The 13,618-nt window shown below is 38.0% G+C and overlaps 1 protein-coding gene across 1 annotated transcript in view; it reads left to right on the top strand.

Moving 5' to 3' along the window:
* Ptp69D (Protein tyrosine phosphatase 69D) overlaps positions 1 to 9,655 on the top strand; it is a 43,812-nt gene extending 34,157 nt beyond the window's left edge. The window contains exons 23-27 of the mRNA XM_080266219.1: positions 2,443 to 2,453; positions 7,117 to 7,254; positions 7,587 to 7,750; positions 8,658 to 8,793; positions 9,573 to 9,655. Coding sequence (XP_080122345.1) covers positions 2,443 to 2,453; positions 7,117 to 7,254; positions 7,587 to 7,750; positions 8,658 to 8,793; positions 9,573 to 9,641 — 518 coding nt within the window. The 3' untranslated portion in view covers positions 9,642 to 9,655. The remainder of the gene's footprint in view (positions 1 to 2,442; positions 2,454 to 7,116; positions 7,255 to 7,586; positions 7,751 to 8,657; positions 8,794 to 9,572) is intronic.
* Positions 9,656 to 13,618: the final 3,963 nt, after the last annotated feature.

The following is a 13,618-nucleotide window of genomic DNA, read 5'->3' as shown; positions in this document are numbered from 1 at the left end:
AGTAGTCATGTGTTTGATAGTAACTCATTCGTGCTGTATTATAGAAAATAGGGTGAGTATTACAGTCACTTGTGCTTGTAGATGTGTGAGGATGTCAAGTTAATATCTACTAATTACTCTTGTAGCTTAGTAAGTAGGTTGGTTCTTACCATCAACATGCTTGTAGATGTGTGAAGATGCCAGTTTAATCCTCCCAGGACAGTGAAGTATTTTAGAATTTTATTCTTGCTACCACCAAGTGGTTAGGAAAGATGTCTCCAGTGGAGGGACAGTAGATATAGCCTTCATTCATGCCTTCAGTTTGGGAGGTCTTTCCTAAGATGAGTGAAGGTGTCTGGTAATAGTGAGAATAAAATTGTATTGGTATGTCACTGCACTGTAGGGTGTAATAGCTATCATACTAATTTTTACAGCAGTATTAACCCCTTGAATTCGGTGAGATATGCTTCGTGCTCTCCTTGCGAGCTCCAGACAATAGCTTGAGGGATACTTCTTGATTTGGAGAGGGAAGATATGACCTTAATAAACCCCTCACTGCTCCAGATCCTTCCTTACATGAGTGAAATTATCTGGAGATTGCAAGGAAAATTATTAGAAATACATCCATGGATTGAAGGGGTTAAGCAGTAGGTTGTAGTCAGAGTTGTGAAATTGCCAACAATATTTACATAGTTTAGGTAAGGTGCAGCTAACTCAGGGTGATTTTCTGATTTATATGCATGTTTCTCAGTGAGTTGGTAGCAGTAAGTGCACAGTACAGTAGTTTTGATTGTACGGAGAGACCCCCCCCCCCTTTTTTTTTTATTTGGTCTAGATGGTCTGTGCAGTTATGGAAGAGCCAGTTTTGGAATAATTGATTTTACCCATTTCCTTATCCCAGCCATAGATAAGAGGTTGGGATTATATTGATGATGATAATTTTACTCATTTTTACAAGTTAGAACATTTTATTAGGCATTATGTATGGGAGACATCTGGAACAGGCGGGGTTTGGTACAGGTTGTTCTTGTTATGCTGTATGTCTTGGATATTTCCAAAATATCACAACTTTTCCATACAGCTGCTACATCAAATAAGGGGAAACTGGCAAATCAGCTTGTAGGTAGCAGTGCAACATTAATAAGCAAATTTTCTATAGATTACAGTGGACGTAATACTACAGTGAATATAAAAAATGCTGCATATAATGAGGAATTTTTTTGGTAAATCTTCACTCAGCATGTTCACTGAGCAATTCACAGTAAAGTAGCTTATTGCTTTGGGGACACTGTATATAACATACCAGTTTCTCATGACAAAGGAGGCAGGATCATGACTGGAACAATGCACAGTGAAGTTTATACCAGTAGTAATGATTCAAAATATGTATCAAAATCCTTTTGAACTCAGATATTTAGTAAACTCATATGTAGAATATCTCAGTAAAACTGGTTACAACTTGTTAACTCGTTATAGTCTTGAATGTGATTTTCTGCATATTTGAGAACATAATCGTCCAAGTTCAAACTCAGTCGTCGTTCATGATTCTCACCGAGAACAGCAGATCCCAAGTTCACATGTAATGTGCAACTTGTGCAGTATGATGACACCCTTTTCTTTTTATGCTACTGCTGTGTGATAGTTTAGGCCACACTCCATCCACTCACTCAGTGTAGAGCTACTTTGAGGTGACTACAGTATGCAGGGTAGCAAACTTTTTTTTTTTTTTTTTTTTTTTTTTTTTTTTTCCAGCCAGGAAAATGATTTACTGTGTTGATTGAATAAACAAACAGTATCCAAATGGACACCTAGAAGTGCAGTGGAACTGGATGTGGCTTATTCCGGTTTACATGTAGGAGTGATTGGGGTGTATTGTTCACATGAACTGGTGAGCCTCACCTTAAATATCCGAACTAAATATCATAACCTTGGACCCACATACTGCCTCTGATGCATTAAAGGATTGGATGATAAGATGTATGCCGTAGCGTTTTATTCAGTATGATAGGCCATCATTTTTTTCTGTTTTATATGCTTCTCCTTCATTGTGAAAATGTTTAGTGAGGAATAATTGTACTATATTATATGCTTGAAATTTTTTTAGAGTTTGCAGGGGGTCTTCCTGACTATCAAAACTACTTCTAATCTTTAATGACAGAGTTTGTAGGATCTGCTAGACTTAAGTGTTGACAATTTTGTAGAACTTGCTGACACTGACCATTGCTACTCCCGCCCACTAGGTACAACAAGACCAGGTAAATGAGGAAGCGTTTGTGTTTGATCTTTTAAGTTTGTAGAGTGTGGCTGACCCCTTGTAACACATAGGGACTTATGCTTGAGGACTTAGGAGGACTTCAAATGCCTCTGCCATATAACACTATATCACTTACTGGATTGCCTCAGTTATTTTATGGAGCTCTTACTGGCACAGCCTGAAGCTAACAGAATGACCCGAAATCATAGGACACAGCAGGGTACACTGTACCTTATAAGTTGCCAGCAAACCTTGATTTATGGTTACCACGCAAGGGCATAGCGGGACAAAAATGGTGACAAGGTTTGGAATATTGGGTAAGTCAACCCCAAATATATTAAGATAATGCCATTCTGGCATATCAGGAGCTGGGGCAATAGTTTGTTTAAATAAAAATAAAATGCTGTGTTGGCATCCTTGAGCCCACATCTTTTTACTACTGCCATGGTTTACATATGTAGCAGAGAAGACAATATTTACAAAGCCATATATTGAATAACACTGGTAATTAAGAGGTTTAAGGGGGCCTCCTATACCTGTAAGAATATGTCCCTGAAACTAACACTGTCTCCCTTTTACTTACTAATACTTGTGATGTGGGTACTCTGCAGGCCACTTCATATCACCTAGTGCTGTGTATGGATAGAGTTGGACTGACTCATGTGTGACTTCATTTGTGGTCTCTGGAGGAAGGTAGCGAGATAAACTGTTACTCATACATGTGAAAGACATGATTAAATGCAACACTTTATGGCATAGTTTAATATTCATTATTTGTTGAGTTTAGCAGAAAATCTAGTGGAATAAAAGACTCGTGGACATTAGATTTTGGTAACTTAAGGTGTATGTTTTGTACATTTGAATCATGTTGCAGAAATTACTTGTTTGTTATATATAAAAGTTTTTTAGGGGTATTCACTGAAACGAGTTGGAGTATAAACTCTATCCCTACTCAGCTGTGGTTACAGCAGCAGATGTACCAATAATAGAAGCGGTGGCTCTGACCTGTCTTGCTTTACCCTCCCCAGTATAGTACCCAAACAGCTTTCACTAACAATTTGTCTCTTGCTGTTCTTGCTCAAACTTTAAAAACCTTTAACTTGTCCATAGATTAGTACAACATGCAATGATCATTGGTGTTCTTGTTACATTTATATATTAATCTTATGTTGGTGTGATTGTGCTGTGTTGTCACTTTGTTCACTCATTAACCCTCTCATGATTGGGATGATCCTGGAATTCTATTCCAGTGAAATGTTTTAATTTGAGGAAGAGTAAGAAACACTCATATTGAAAATTGACAGTTGTTTTCTTGAGAAAAAAAAAAATAATAAACAGACAGTAACATTCTTGGTCTGTCAGAAATCATTTAGATAGGTAATAAAAAAGGCTAAAGAGAATACCATTACTGTACATAGAGGCTCGTGAATGTAGTGAGGGACAGTGAGTTTGAGAAGGAAGGATGGTTGATTTGTGTTTTGGGTGTGAGAAATTGATTGAGAAACAGTTGTAACCATGATGAAAGGCTGTATGATGCTGCAAAGCTGAAGACTTATGCATACTGTAGGTTAGCAGAAGGATACTGTGGAACTTTTGTGTACTATGTACAGCACACTAAATGTGTAATGTGTTACATTTAATTGTAATAATGTGCAAATACTGTGACTTAGTGTGGCACATACAAAGGGTCAGGATGAACTAGACAAATACAGTATATACTGTATGAGAATTTGGACACAATCCATAGTTGTTGATACAAATCTGTCTGTGTAATATATGTGCCTATAGCACAGTCACTTAAAGGGGATTATATTTGGTATGGCATACTGTACACAACTAAGATGAGTAAAAAGCATAGTGGCATGGTGTTTGCATTGTGCACTTTTTCTTAAAATATCAGAAATATTTGTTTACAGTTTATGCATGTGCACTTGAACTAATATGACAGTAAGATGAATAACAAAGGGAAGAAGAGGTTCTGCTGCTGGTTGGTGTTCATGGTGGTGGTGAGGGTGATATCAGTGTGTCTTCTGGGATGGTAAGGGATCAGTGTTACTCCTGGAGGAGGCTTGGAAAGGAAGGCAGAAGTCACAGGGTGGCTTATTCCACCTGTGACTTGCTCCTGCCCTGTTTGTGCTGCGTCATTTGAAGAGTGTTCCTTTTCAAATGCTGGAGAAACCATTCCTTCTGTTGCTTGCAGCTGCCGTCCAATATTGTTTCATACTGCTTTTCATAGCATCTCATTGTTTATCTGTGTGGAGAGAAAGCATCAACGTTTTTCATTGTCTTAGTATGATGATGTTGATTTCTGATTTGCCATGTGATGTTCTTGCCATCTACTGCACCGGTGTTGCACAAGGGGCAAGTCTGATGGAAGTTAACACTCCTTATAAGTGTAGTTTGTTGAGCAGTATGATTGGACATAAGTAACAAAATTTCACGAAATGCAGTTTGTAAAGGAGGGACATGAGACTGTCAGTGTGGAATAGTGTAACAGAATCATGACAGTGCATTATATTACAATATTTTTGTGTAAGGTATTGATTTTAACATTGCCTTCATCTTAAGGTTTTGACATGTATATATGTATGTTTTAAAGGAAGTGGTTAGGTTATGTATGAACATTTGAGTAAACTTGCCTTGACTAACTGCATTGTACACAGTATCATTTGCAGCATTGTCATGATAAAAAATCAGTTAGTACTCAATCTAGCTTTTTCTAAACACTGAGATCTGTGAAGATGTCTGTTGTCTGATGCAATATCAGTTACTCCGGGTGACTGATGAAAAAGCCTCTATGATATCTCTAAAAAAAAATTTCCCTCTTGCTCTCTGCTCTGCCATGTTCTTTTATGGTTTAGCTTAGTTACTGTTCTTCTCAGTTTTTTGTTGTCCATTTTGTTGTTTACCATTTGACCATCACCAGAATGGAGAATAAAACCTCTGTTATATCATATTTGTTGAGATTAAGACCTAATCCAGTGACATTTACTATCTAGACAGTTTTGTTCAGCTCAGGAGAGAGCTTTTTTTGGCAGGGGAGGGGGGGAATAAGCTATGGCCTTCATTAATTACTCTGCTGTAGTACAAAAAATCTTTACTTGAAGAAAAATTGTCTGAAGGTAGCAAGAATTCAGTACATATATACGTCAGTGAATTGAAGAGGTTTAATTAGTATTCTGGTAGTGTATTTCTTATTTAAACCTTTCAAGACACCCCTGATAAGATGCAGCCTCTTGCACCACACTAGTTCGTTATCAGCAGTAGATATTATTCTGAATGGCATTGTAGGCTTCTTTAACATTTTTTTTCTTGGCCATTTTTTCTGCTCATTATACCTTAGTGTCCTCTTGTATGTTATCCATGCTGACTGATAATGATAAATAACATAAAAGAGAATACTGAGGCATAATAAGTAACTAAGGAAAAGTTGCAGTGAAATACCAAAGCCACTTCAGTTACGACCACTCATCAGAGCCTTGGGTTATTTTCACAGTACAGTTCTTGTTTAACCTCTTCAGTCCTGTGACGTATATTTTATATTTGTGCCTCCTCCACATTGTTTTATTCAGCTTTGGGGAGATCTTCGTGGAAAGGTTAGGTAAAATCTTTCTAACCTCTTCAGTATGAGAACTGTTTCCCAAGCTGACCAAGAATCTGGTGGCGGCATCAATAAATTAGGAAAGGATATCACAAGAGTCAAGAGGTTTCAAACTGTAGAGGTGTTATGTTGATGGTAATTTTAGTTTCATTTTCATAATATATTATTCTGCTTGTATCTAGTTTTGAAATTTAGAGAATGTCCAGCCCTGCATGAGAGTTGAGTGTTAAGGATAAATGGACGTCAGATTTTAACAAGGAATTTGAAATATTGTGCCCGGTGTGTATGTAATTTTTATATCTACAGCTGCAGTGTTGCTTTGTTCAGCATTGGTTATTGGTCAGTGGGAGGATGTGTTTTTTTGTCTTCTTGAGAAAGAGTTTGACAGCTTTTTTTGGTTACTGCTCTTTGCAGCAGCTTTTGTCAGAGCTTTTATCAGCTTTGCTGAAAATGTTACTTTTAAGTTTTTATTTTCAGGAAAAAGGCACAGCAGTGTTGGCTTAAGTACTTTTTGCTGATGAATTTTGCACTTCTTATTTGCTATTTTATGACAGTTATGCAGTACAAATGATGCTTTACAGTGTTGAGGTGGAGGAATGAGCGGCACACAGTGGCTTGTATGAGACTGTCATTGTGAGCAGCAGCCTCTTGTTGCATGACCTCATAGCTTTAACATAGTGCAAGGTTCATGTGATGGGATGTGTCTGGTCTGACTAATAGGGTTAAGGTTGTGGTTATAAATACAACAGAACCTTGCCTATTATCATTTACCTCATGTGTACAGCAAGTTTGCTTTATTTGTAAGTTAGGTTTTCATACTCTTGAATATGTTTTTTTGATATTGCAGCTCAGCTTATATTTTATGCCTAGTTTAAATAGTGGTAAGTTATTTTATTACATACATTTTTACCATAATATGAGAAACTGGCAGAGACATGATTTTAAGCCATATTTACCACCAAGTTATGCATCACTGAGAATTGAACTTAATCTTTTGAGGTAGCAGACAAAAGTGCAGCCATGAAAGGATTAAATTCAATTTGGTGTGGCTTCGTTGAGATTTTTCCCTGTAAGTCAGGTGGTATATCTTGTTGAAGAGCCAGTTTGTTTTTAATGCACAGTATAATTTTTTTGGTGCTTAATAACTCACTGTGCCATATTTGGATTCTTAGGAATATAAGTAAAGCTGTTATGGTTAATAACACATTTGGTAAGTTCTGTAGTAGTCACAGAAAGAGATACAGGTTATAGCTAGATGCTAATTAGTTTAACCCCCTGCCAGTTGGGTAGTGGTGAGCAGTGCTGTAACAAGTATTGGCCAGACGATGAGGAGACATTTGAACACATCTCAGTCAAGTTGGTGTCCAGTGAGAGCTACCCCAAGTACTCCTTGCGCACCTTCCTGCTCACCAACACCAAGGTAATGTATACTGAGGTGTGTGTGTGAGTGTGCATGCGATCTTACAAACAGGACAAGTACTAGTAACCTTATTTACTAATCATGAACATCAAGACAACATTCTTCTGAAGTTACTGATGTAAAATAGTCTCTAGACAACTATATACAGTGTTTTCTAGGCTTTAATGAACATCTTTAACATTACTGCTGTCGTAATCTGATTTCCAGTGTGAGCATTGATTGGAGACATAAAGATTGAGTCTGCTTGATCTTTTATATGAATCAGAGGAGAATAGCAGGTTTGAGTGGTGAAGCCCTGATTAGATGACTGAGTATGTTTTGTGATGGTACAGAACAGTGACGTGTTGACGGTGACTCACTTCCACTACATTGGATGGTCTGGGCTGGTGGGTGAGGTGCCGCTGGTGACGCAAGGCATCATGGAGATCATCACTCGAGTACAGTCACACACAGATGCTTCCCTGGCTTCTGACGCTGCTACACTTGTTCACTGCTCGTATGTTTTATGTCAGTTGTTAGCTGTGATGGATCAGGCATTGTACTGTATTTTAAGTATAGGCAGTCTTCATTATAATTATGTCCACTGTATGTTCCAGAATTAATAGTCTTGACACCATCAGAATGAGTAGATAATATCTCTGTTATACTGTAGTAGTATATGCTTGCCATTGACACAGGATTTTATTCAGCATAAGGGACACATTCTGTAGTGAAGAGGTCAGTAGGTTATACAGTATTTAACTCGTCCAGCTCTGAAAATCTCTCCTAGTAAAATACAGCAATTTTTAAACTTTACTAGTCTTAAAGGAGTCAAGTTAAATAATGGAAGATGGATATTAAAGTTAGGGCAGTGTTAATTTTGAACTGTAGATGATTAACCCCATCAGTCTGATGAACTATTTTTTGCTGTTGTGTATTTTATTCCTGCTGTCTCCTGACAATTTTTAATAAGTTTACAACAGACATTTCAAATTGGAGAGTTTAGGTACCGGTACTGTACAGCCTTAATTATTGGTAATCTCTTCCATAGTGGGTGACTTTCCGGTGCTGAATGTAATCGCTGGCATTAGCATGACCTCTGAGTGTTGTTGTAGTGAAGGAGTTAAGTGTACAGTATATGTAAACTTGTAAAATGTAGAATACTTTATTAGCCAGCTCCTGCCAGTGATGTATTTGTCTGTATACTCATACCACCTTCAGATGATTTTATATAGATATAGCAAGACATTTCAAACTGGAGAGATCTGATGTACCTTTATATACGGTAACTTCTTCAGAATGAAAAGGATTTCCAACACTGAATATGTGTATCAGAATGCTTCAAGAATAAAGTAATAAATGTAATTGGATTGGAGGGTTAAGAATTGTAATTCAGTTGTTGTTTGCATTCTTGCCTCCTGCAGGGGTGGTGGTGACCGTAGCAGCGTGTACTGCTGCCTAAACAACTGCCTGCGTCAGCTGCGGCGAGAGGGGCGTGTGGATGTGTTCCAGACAGCTCGCAGGATCAGAGCACTTAGGCAGTTCCAGCTGCAGGAGTTTGTAGGTTGATTTGATGTTTTGGGGAGTTTGTTTGTGTAGATTAGCTAATAGGGAAATATAGTGACTGGTGAAATATGTGAGTAAGAAAGAACTTTTGTAAAATGGTAAATTATAGTGTGCCCAGGCTGTAAGGTCATACAGAAAGAATGAATACAGTGAAGATAGGTTGATGAAAAAGGTATATGTGAGTGGGTTTGAAGGTGGAAGGAGTGGAAGGCCAAGAAGCAGGTGGAGGGATATGGTAAAGGAGTGTGTAAGAATGTGAGGTATGGAAGCTGATGAGGCTAAGTTTGGTGAATTATACCTGGAGGAATACATGACATGGATTTAACACCCCAACGGCACCCGTATTTTAACTTAGTAGTTAACAGATTGACTGTCTGTCAGGTGTATGTAAAACACATCTGTAAAGAAAAATAACAAAAAATATGTACCGTACAGATGGTTAGGCTTGTGCAGTAGAGGCTGAATTGTGGATGATTGTCTGGCTCATTTTTTTGGGTATACTGTACTGTTGTTAGTTCTCATACATATATACTTTCTCTCACTGTCTGATTCCTGGGAGACCAGGGGAAATAAATCTTTATTTATTGTATGATATCTGCACAGAGGAGAGCATGACGGGGGTTTGGCATACCCCATTTTCATTAGTTTTTATATAACACTTTCCATGCTTTCTGGATCATACCTCACCCCATCCTTGTGTGGGAAAAGGAGGTTGGGAGGTTAATGTTTATTTTTTATGAAAAAGGTATACTGAAGTGTGTCTTGTCTTACAGGCACAGTATGAGTTTTGCTACAAGGCACTGGTGGAGTTCATTGACAACAAGGGCCTGGAGAACCTCTGAGTGTCGTACTTCAGGTGTGCTGATCCTGTCACCATCACACAGCCCTGAGTAGTGGCTCTGAATCTAGAGTTTATGATATGTCAGGAAGTGAGGCTTGACAATGTGGATGGCTGGATATTGGTACGAAGCCAAACTCTCGACTTTGTTGCTCTCGGCAAGAAATGATTCGTACTCCAGAGAGAGGCTGTGTTGGTGACGTTTTAGGCACAATTTTAGCTTAAGTCAGGAAGCATGGCTTGTTGATGGTCCCAATTTTATGTAAAAACCATTCACACTGCAGCATTTATGAAGTGTACATATGATAGGTCTGAACAATCATGCAGTATCAATTTGGTCCCATAGACAGTGGTCTGCTGTTCTTTTACTTTTTTTTTTTTTTTTTTCTCCAAGGAAATTGTGTTCATATGGGTATAATTAGGGTAACTAATAAGTATTTTCAAGAATCTCCCACCGGTATAGATGTACTATATCACAAAAATGACTAAAGTTGCTACAGAGTTAATTGTACACATTATGCTATCTCTTAATAATGTCCCCTGTCACAAAATGCTTTGTTCACCTGCCAGAAAACATGGGGACAGCATGTTAGTGTGGCTTTGAACAACGACTGGAATCCACAATCTCTTTACTGACGTGCTGCTTGTGGTTTGCCAGGTTAGCAGTTGTCAGCAGTGCATCTCTTTACCTCTTCAGTTGCATGACTTGTTTTTTATTTTATTCTTTCAACAATCAGCCAGTTTTATCCAGCTTAGGAAGGACCTCCAGCAGTAAGGGGGTAATGAAGACTGCATGTAACCCCTTCACTTAAAAAAAGTCTTCTACGCTGAATAAAATAGCCAGATGATAGCAGGAATAAAACAAAAACTGTCATCACATTGAAGGAGTTAACGAATTACAGTGAGATAAGTACTGAGGTCGTCTAACAGATATTTTCATAGTAAAGGTGAGCAGGTGCTTAAACCACTAGACCCGAGGATGTCTTTTTCATCTTATTCTTGCCATCACCTGATGATTTTATGTAGCTAAGGATAGACTTTTGGAACTGGGGGGTTAGATATATCTTTAATAAACTCCTTCAATAAGAGAGGTTTGGCCAAAGTTGAATATAATCATTTGTAAGCATCAAGAATAACTTAAAAGGATGTCTTTTGGATTCAAGTGCTTACTGGCCTCTTGCTCCTTGTGCTTGGTTTAGTAAGCTCTTTGTTTTAGTAGATGTAGGTGCAGATTTGGCTTCAGGAGCTTAGAATTGCAGGGCACGCACGTTTTGCAGTTGGACGCGTGATGCTCGTATTATATAGTTGCTTGTATTATAGGGTATTAATTCTTAGAACATGCTTCTTTTGGTAGCTGATAATGTTGTGTGAAGGCTATACTGACAATTTTGATGTGGTAATACCTTCAGTTCCCCCATTTTGTATTTTGATAGGATGGTTTGTATACGTATTTATTTTATTGTGACACATTTCGCATATCCAGGGAACACAAGACGTCAGTATACCTAGTGATTCTTTTTGCTGTAATGGAAATTGGACGGAGAGAGTTGGTTCATTGATGTGTGAAAAAAATTAACTCTGGGACCATGTAAGTAATACAAAGTTATGCCTTTATGGTGACAGCAGCCCTTTAGAGGTAATGTGCAACTTAACCATATCATTTTTATGAAGGATTTCATACAGCAAATTGGAATTACAGCATCATCATTTTTACTCTGGGAGACTGTACTCAGTAATGACATTCTAGGAGATTTTGTAGAGTTTTATGTAAACTAAAGGTCACTTAATGAGAGGAGCATGGTGGAGTAAGATTAAGTTGTATAGAATTTCATGTTTTCTATTACTATGGCAGGTAATCCTACTGACTAAGATATACAACCCTTGTGTGGCAAAATGTAATGTGTACACAACACTGTCTCTCATGTGCAGCTGCTGTGTGTTTTATATGCAAGATACAGTGCAGGTTGGATGGTTAAAGACTGGAGTAGAAAGTGACATTTTCCAAGATAAATGTATCATACACACAAGTCTCCCAATAGTCCAGCATGTCCTTGCCCTGAGCCTCATATTCTTACACAGTTGGGGTCAAATGCCATGTCATCTATCACTGCTGTGTTTGACACTAGATAAATTGGACTGAAGTTTTCTGATTACCTGTACCTGTGCCATATACTGTAAAATTAGAATCCTCAGTATCATAAAATCATGAACTCTGTCCAGAGTTGTTATCCTCACAATAAAGCTCAAGTAGTGATGGAAGAATTGAGCTTATGGGACTTAATAATGCCATATTTCATTCTCAGTTTATCATGAAAGTGGGTAGCAGTGTCACCGGAACTCAATTTGTCTGTACCGTACTGTTAACTAGTTTGGTGGAAGCCATTTTTTTTAAACGGCTCCCTTGTCCAAAGTTCCTATGGGTCAGCTTTTGCCAGATTATTGGGAACCTAGTGTGTAGGTTAAGATGTATATGGCATGGCATGAGGAAAAATGATATATCAATATACTGTTTGGTTATATTCATGTTATTTTCTTCAGTGTAGTTTATACATCTAAAAGGAATTTTTTTTTTTTTTTTTTTTTTTTTTTTTTTTTTTTTTTCTCTCTCTCCATTGTGGGGTGTGGAAACAGTGACTAAGCAGGACTGATGGGTGGGCTGGGTGCCAGGATGTTGCTGCTGTCAGTACGAGCTGGAAGTGCTGCCTGTACAGCTAATCACCTGGCTCATGTTATATGCTCACATGATTGGAATTGACTTGTTCACTGAGTCAGCTTTGTGTTTTTATATTGGTATCTACATTGCATAATTTGTGTTTATTGAATGCTATATCTGTATAATTAGTAAGGGGTACTATTGGAGTAAAAAGCAGGGATTTTGAAGTGGTTGCATTAAATGCATTTCATCTGTTAGCTGTTTATCTAACAATGGCCTCAGATGTTTCACATGCTCATTAGCCTAATTATATTAACAGTAATGTGTAAAATTGCAGCTATAGTATATATAGGTAAAAATTAGGGTATTGTATTTCAGAAAATATAAGATATTTTTATATTTATTTGGTCAAAATTACTGCTGCTTTAGCCAAAGATATGCTAAGAGTAGGGTACTGAAGGGAAGGCCAAGGCCAGGGGTAGTCATTGGACAGGTGGCCAGGGGAAAGTCATCCACAGCTTGACCCTTGCCAACTTGTTTAACCCCTTCAGTCCAGGTAACATCCCATATAGTCTGTTCTTGGTGCTGACACAGGATTCTATTAGGGAAAGCCTGAAGTCCAGAAGGGTTATCTTAATGCTGTACCTAACCCGTCTAGATAAGGGTGTCTGTCCCGAGCTGAATAGAATTATCTGTTATCAGCAAGAATAAACTAAAGAGGATGTCACCTGGATTCAGGAGTTAATTCTAGCTTACTTAATGTCAATGACAGTCTTCTTATAACACCTACCAGTAATAGGCTAAATTAGGTATGTTTAGTCATAAACTTTAGCTTTATTTTATCTTCAGCCATAAAATACTTTGTTGTTCATATTTTTGTTTATGAAGGTGAAACCACTGGTGATTGCAGACATGGCTGTCATCTGTGAAAAACTGTTACGATGCACAAATTGAGTCCTTATGCTCAAAGCCATAACATTGTTAGTCCAGATGTGTCACTGCCCACATGTTCTTGTTTTTGTCCCATTGGACAAACCCTGTAGTTCCAAAACCACAGTAATGGTGTACTTTTTGCTATGGTGGTTAGTCATGTATAAGGAAAGTACAGTGCAGTACAATAAGTTCTTGCTACAAGTAACCCCAGTCACGTTGATGTTCTAGCCATGCACATAGGCTTCATCCGCAAGAGGTGACTGGAAGTTTATTGATCATGTTATGTCAACAAGGGAAGTTGTGTGGGCTTCTTCATCTTAGACGGGGTAAAATCGGATGGGCAGTTGGACATTGCCTGTCCAAGTTCTTTTTATTTCTAAAGCTAAGTTGACATT

The sequence above is a fragment of the Coenobita brevimanus genome, chromosome 19, assembly GCF_032717465.1.
Source record: "Coenobita brevimanus isolate Jiangsu-jjx chromosome 19, ASM3271746v2, whole genome shotgun sequence".
NCBI classification, from domain to species: Eukaryota; Metazoa; Arthropoda; class Malacostraca; order Decapoda; family Coenobitidae; genus Coenobita; species Coenobita brevimanus.
This window is presented reverse-complemented; position numbering and strand designations above follow the sequence as displayed.